Source organism: Mustela nigripes, chromosome 17 (assembly GCF_022355385.1).
Source record: "Mustela nigripes isolate SB6536 chromosome 17, MUSNIG.SB6536, whole genome shotgun sequence".
In the NCBI taxonomy this organism is placed as follows: domain Eukaryota; kingdom Metazoa; phylum Chordata; class Mammalia; order Carnivora; family Mustelidae; genus Mustela; species Mustela nigripes.
Genome location: NC_081573.1, coordinates 727,626 through 734,274, shown reverse-complemented (window position 1 = coordinate 734,274; position 6,649 = coordinate 727,626). Strand labels below are relative to the sequence as shown.

The 6,649-nt window shown below is 49.3% G+C and overlaps 1 protein-coding gene across 1 annotated transcript; it reads left to right on the top strand.

Annotated features, from left to right (window-relative positions):
- The first annotated feature begins 309 nt into the window (after window positions 1–309).
- LOC132006180 (T-cell-interacting, activating receptor on myeloid cells protein 1-like) lies at window positions 310–5,383 on the top strand. The gene is made up of 5 exons (XM_059383925.1): window positions 310–449; window positions 2,098–2,133; window positions 2,265–2,555; window positions 2,830–3,126; window positions 4,403–5,383. Exons 1-5 carry the CDS (start codon window positions 416–418, stop codon window positions 4,534–4,536), a joined length of 792 nt encoding a protein of 263 aa, XP_059239908.1. The 5' UTR covers window positions 310–415; the 3' UTR covers window positions 4,537–5,383.
- Window positions 5,384–6,649: the final 1,266 nt, after the last annotated feature.

The window sequence follows — 6,649 nt, the reverse complement described above, 5'->3', positions numbered from 1 at the left end:
GATCACAGCTTTGCAATACAGCTTGAAATGTTGTCTCCAGTTTCATTTTTCTTCTTCAGAATTGCTTTAGCTATTCAGGGTCCTATAGACCGGGAATCTCCAGCAGTGTCTGCACCAACCTGTTTCCATCTCCTCAGTGGAATCATTTGGACCCAGGTGTCCAGTGCCTCTGGCTGGGTTAGAATTTGAGCCCTGAATTCACTGTGTTCATATAAAGAGTTTGCATAAATTATGACCTCATGGAGCATTTTTATTCCTTCTCGTTTCCTGGATGTGGTTGGAACACAAAACCTGTAGGTCACATGAGAGGAAGGAAGGGAAGGGTTGGCCAGAGATGTCACCACCCACATCCAGCTTCCCTCCCTGTCGTGGATGAGACCAGAGAGGGGCCCCCAGAGCAGCCTGCAGGGCCAGTATGATCCCTGAATTCCTCTGCCTCCTCTGCTTTGGTAAGTCTCTTGGGCCCGTCTACTGGGGTTAGGGGTGAAGGTGGGTGGAGAAAGATGGGACCACTCGAAATGGGAAGAGGGGCAGTAAGGTCTGCTTGTCTCCACTGATTGCTTCGGGTGTGTCAGAAACCCAGGGGGAGTCTTGAGACACACCTTATCGGTCAGATGTTCGCCGGTAGGCAAATACATTTCACGCCATAACCTGTCCTCTGCCTCTGTCATCCCTACTTACTTAAAATGTTATTGACTCAATATCCTAATTTTATTTTGTTTTATTTATTTTTTCTATGTCTTTGAACAAGCACATTCATCTGAAGATGGGAATTTAATGCCAATAACTTAAATTTAAAAAAATAAAATTCAAATGAAAAGCCAGGGTCACTTAGCAAAAAATAGGTTGGTGTAAACATATATGCAAATTAAAGGAGGAAGGCATTAGGACAGTCTAGCCATGGGCTGTTGGCCATCACATTTCTGAGCCCATACCCAGCTACTTAACTATCACAAAGGGCAGTTGGCCAGAGACAGATGTGTGAGAAGGCTGATCTCTAGCCTAAGGAATTCTTTGTTGTTATCAAAGGAGTGGAAGTGACTGGAAAGGGTTTCAGCTTTCTGATGCCTTGATCAATGCTATAAAATACTGTGTCACTGCATCCCGTGAAATCATCTGTAGGGCCCCGTGGTTTGTATCCTACCCCAAGGGAAATACCACTCTGACCCTTGCAAACAGTCCTACATGATGGGAATCAAACCCATGTTGATAAACAAGGACCCTGAGACTGACAGTTCAGGGTTCCTGCTCAGGGCTGTGCAGTGAGTGAGCAGAAACCTCAAAGTTCAAACCCAGGCCTGTCTGGATCCAAAGTCACTGCTGTTTTCACTTGGTCATAATGGGATATTAAGAATGAGGCATGGTGGGTCTTCAGAATGGGAAAGTCCCCAGGGTGAGTCAGCAAATGTCAGCTGGGAAAAGCATAAGAAGATGAAAGATGAGTGCTTCAAAATGTTCAGGGGCATGGTAAAGCTGGGGGCACCTCCGGATGTCGATCTGCTGGTGCTAAGAAAACCTGCTTCCCACAAATAGGGACAGCATCATCTTAGCTTGATTGGGTCCCAGCGATGTGATTGATTTTCACAATAATCGCTGACCCCTAGATTCTAGGGTAATCCATGGGGCTTTTGTTGCCTTCAGGCTGGTCTATCTGGTGAAATGAAGAAAGGACGGTATTATAAGTTTGAATCTTTCTACCAGCCTTGAAAAATCTGAGCCCTGCTTAAATTGGGACATCTCTTCAGTTGCCCAATGTGCTTTCTTGATTCTTACTGTGTTCCAGGGTGGTTTATACACGGGGCATGCTAAGGAGAACAGAATAACTTCCTTCCAGGTGTTGATGGGACAGTAAAGCCTTGTGTCTCTCAGAGCATGAGTACATAAACTCTCTTAAGAATTCAGGGGTCAGGTCCTGGGGCGATGGGAGGAGCAAGCTACACAGAACTTCTGGGAGAAGCGAGGAAGGAGCCGGGAGCAGAGCTGGAGCCACAGACCAGTGTGGGGAAATGAGAAGCCCCATATGCCTGACCTCCAGGGAGGCCCCGGGGGGATGGGCTCTGGGCAGGTGCTCATGTCTCATGGACGGTTCTCTTGCAGGGCTGTGTGCTGGCCAAGGAAGCAGGGGGACTGACGGTGAGTTCCTTCAGACAGATCTTCCTTCTCCTTCACTCCAAACTCCCTGTATCACTTCTCTTTCCTTCAAGGGGTTTCCTGGGAGCAGACAAGGGCACCAAAACCCGGTCCTGATCTCTGCTTCCTTCCAGAGTCCCTTCCCAAGCCCTCCCTCAGGGCCTGGCCCAGCTCGGTGATGCCTCGCTGGAGTAATGTGACACTGCAATGCCAGACTTCTACCAAGAAAGTCAACTTTGTTCTCAGAAAGGGAAAAGTTCCTTTGGAGTCTGTGCAGTCATGGATTTCCACAGATGGGCCGGCTGAATTTCAACTCACTGACCTACAACCCAGAGATGCTGGAGAGTACACCTGTGACTACTACAGACGGGGCCCCCCCCACACACGTTCACAGCCTAGTGACGTTCTCCTACTACTGGTGACAGGTGAGGAGGGTGCCTCGAAGGGACAAAGGGTCTTCCAGGGACGGGTGTTGGGGGGGGGCCAAAGGAGAGAGGGGGCAAGGGGAGACGGAGAGACACAGAACAGAAAGAGCCAGGGCTTGAAGGGGAAATCGCCTTCCCGTAGTCAGAGTGGAAAGAGGGTGAGATCAGGGATCTGTCATTTCCCCCACGTGGCGGGAACCCCTGCCAGGAGAACAGGGTGGGTGGGGGATGCAGGGCTTCTCCCCGTGACCTTGGAGCCCTCCTTCTCTTCCAGGAAGTTTTCTTAAACCTTCCCTGCAAGTCCACCAAAGGGGTGAGGTGACCGCAGGAGACACAGTGACCCTGCAGTGCCAGAGGCCAGACAATATTTTTGCGCCTGTAATGTTCGCTCTACTGAAGGAGGGAACGGCAGGGCCCATACGGGTCCAGAGTCCAGTAGGGAAGGAGACAGACTTTTCCCTCCGGACTGTGACAGTCAATGATGCCGGGAACTACAGCTGTGTGTACTTTCTGATGAAGGCTCCTTTCTTGACCTCACAGCCCAGCAGTCATCTTGAGATCCAGGTGACAGGTGAGGCGACAGGTGCATGACTCTTAGGACTTTGAAAAATTTAACTTATTTCTTAATTAAGTTGTTTTTATTTGGGCTATTTTACTGGCTTTCTCCAGTTTTGTGGACCTATAACTGATTTATAACACTGTTAGTTTAAGGTGTGCATCCTTTTTTTCTTTTTTCTTTTTTTTTAACCGGAGAGCATTTCTTTTGTTAATTTCGGATTCCTGTTTCTCCTTCGCTTTCCCGATCATCTCCTTTTTAAATCTCTTCTTTCCTACTTTATAGTCTTTGGCCTTTGTTGCTTGGCCTTCTTGGAGATGTTCTCAGCTTGTTCTTCCAAACGACCCATCCCGCCCCCACCAGAGCCCCTTCTGCCACCCCGGGCGTCCCCGAGAGCGGTGGTCCATCCTGCTGACGGCAACTTCATGGCAGTACCTTTCTCAGTCTTGGAACATGCTGCTCCCCGGCCGCCGGCTGTCGTGACACAGCTGCAGTATCTTCTAAACTTGCTGCTTCGTGGGAGGCTGCTCCCGCATCCTCGGCCTTGTGCATGTTTGCGTGTGCACTGTGGTCAGCAAACGTTCTGTAGTTAGGACGCAAGGTCAGGGTGGGCAGTGCCGAGAGGTGCAGAGGGCATCCTGGGCCCGGTGGCGTCCTCAGGGCCTCTCCCCACTGACTCTGTCTCCTGGGAGCATTGTTGCTGATGGGTTCAGACTTGAACTCTGTGCTCCTGGCGTGTGTGAGCTGGAGAAGTCAGATGCCGGTTCCCTCTGGGAACCAGAGCCAATGGTGAGCCCGAGCTCTTCTTGGGTGAAGCTGAAATGAAATGCACGGTTGTCCCGATGCCCAGCTACTAAGCTGGAATATTTTTGAGCTCACTGGTTGCACTAAGTCTTTCCTACGAGGAGGGGAGCAGACACAGCCCCTGAACGACTTCCCTTCTCTGTGCGGCAACGGTGGGTTTTGGGGTTGCTGCTAAGCCTGGTTCCTACTACGAGGAGGGAGAAGGGGAAAGGGCAGTGCGGGAGGGTGGAAATGAGATGACGAGCAAGGACAGGAAGGGGGAGTGGTAAGGCAGAGAGACTGGGAAGGAGACCAGGGAAGAGCCACTACAACTCTCCAGAAATCCCACGTTGTGTTGAGTGACGACAGTGTCAGGGGAGGTAGAGCTGAGCACTGACCAGGAAACACCAGCGGGTGCAGGACAGTCACACTGGACAGGTCCGCGTAAGAAGGAGGAATGCTCCTTTCCAGCTGCTGCTCATCCTCTCCTCTCTACCATCTCCCCCAGGGGCCGAGTCGGAGGACTACACCTTGGGCAACCTCATCCGACTGGGTCTGGCTGCCGTGATTGTGGTGATTTTGGGGGCTCTCGTGGCGGAAGCCTGGTGCGGCCAGAAGGAGTCTCCACGTGGATCCACATAAAACAGCTGAGCGCCTCTCTTGTTTGGGCTGGTATCGCGGCCTGGGGCTCTTTCAACACCAGACTCCACTATGGGACTTCTTGTGGTTCTCAACATAGACACAGATGGCATTTTGGGTGGGATAGTTCATCACAGGGGACTGTCCTGTTTGTTGTAGGAACACTTAGCACCACTTCTCATGCCCATTAAAGAGAAGTTGAAACCCCAGTCATTGTGGAAGAAGATAGCAAGCAAGTTCTATCGTCCTTTTCCCAACACCCCTAGATGTGGAGGACAGGAGTATGTGGTGTTCCCCTGGTGGACAGCCTGTGTTTGGGGACCAGGAGAAATATTTCTTCTCTTCCTCCCTCTCCTGATCTCAGGTCTGTCCTTCTATGCATAGGCTCCACAGCTATCTGGGGGAGTGAGGCATCCTTGGTCAAGTTAACAGCCTGTGTGAGATTTTGGGGGGAGGTTTGGGAAGCTTGCAGATGAAATGTGACCTCACTTATTTCCTGACATTATGGAAGACCCAAAGTGGCCCCTGTGAGTGTCATCTAGGATTGAGTGAAGGCTTCTTGGACCCCCATATTGAAGGCTTCTTGGTGCTCAGGATGACAGAGATTAAGACAGAATCACTTGGTTGCAAAGTTGTTCATGTATCAAAATCAAAATTAATAAAGTATATGGTACCAGCTCACTTTTCCTGGAACCAGGATATGGAAAATGTAGACTTTAACCAAAAAAACTCCATCCACACTAGTTAACTGCGATACAGCATTCCACAATGTTTTAGTAAAAGTAAAAGCATCATGACTTCTTGGTGTTCCATTATCAGAGAAACTTGAGAATAAATATATTTTACTTAAGTGTGATCTTGGTTTCAGAAATCAGAAGATAAAAACAAGTGGCCTGGAAAAGGATTTTCTGAACCGTGGGTTTATGTCTAAGCCATTGCAAGACATCAAAACTGCTCTCATAAATCATCCCTTGCTCCCAGGACCAAGCCCCAAAGCACACGTGCTCCTTTAGGACAAGAAAGATTGGGGTTCTCTTCCCTTGAGACTTCTGGTATATGAAAACTGAATAAATGCCAAAACAGTTACAAAAATGGAAGCATCTTTTGAAGGCTTTTATCTAGCATGCACACAACTCAATCCTATTTTGCTACTTACCAGTTAATGATCGATTTGTATACATGTATCGAGTCTTAGAGCAACAGTGTCCAGAAACTGGAAACTAGCAGTGAGATGTTCTCTTTCATTTAAACCTGAAGATGCATCTCCTTGTCTGTACCAATAATCTCCCTTAGAGGGAAACTCAAAACTGATATCCTTTCTTTTTCTTTTCCTCCCTTTTTAAAGGATTTTTATTTATTTATTAGAGAGAGAGAGCACAAGCAGGGCAGGGACAGAAGGAGAATCAGACTCTCTGCTGAGCAAGGAGCCCAATGTGGGACTCAATCCCAGAACCCCAGGACCATGACCTGAGCTGAAGGCAGACACTTAACTGACTGGAGCCACGCAGGTGTCCCTTGGAGGGCCTTTCTGAAAGTGAGACCCAAAGACACCGGTGACCACATCCCCACCTAAGCCTTGCTCAGCATTGTGTGTCATGAACCTCTCACTACAGGCAGACCACTCTCCTGCCACCCTCCTCTCATCTAGAACATTCGCTTTTTTTTTTTTAATTTTATTTATTTGAGAGAGAGAGACAGATCAGAGGGGGAGGGACAAGGCGACTCCCCTGCTGAGCAGGGAGCCTGACACTGGGCTCCATCCCAGGACCCTGGGATCATGACCTGGGCCAAAGGCAGAGGCTTAACCCACTGACCCACCCAGGTGCCCAATCATCCAACATTTCAAAGCCTTACTGGAACCCCACAACCTCCGGGAAGTTTTTGTTACCCCGTCTCTGGCCCTTGGGTGACCTCCAACAGCACTTGGAATTTGTCATTTTTTTTTTTTTTAAGATTTCATTTATTTATTTGACAGAGAGATCACAAGCAGGCAGAGAGACAGGCAGAGAGAGAGGAGGAAGCAGGCTCCCTGTCGAGCAGAGAGCCGGATACGGGACTCAATCCCAGGACCCTGAGATCATGACCTGAGCCGAAGGCAGGGGCTTAACCCACTGAG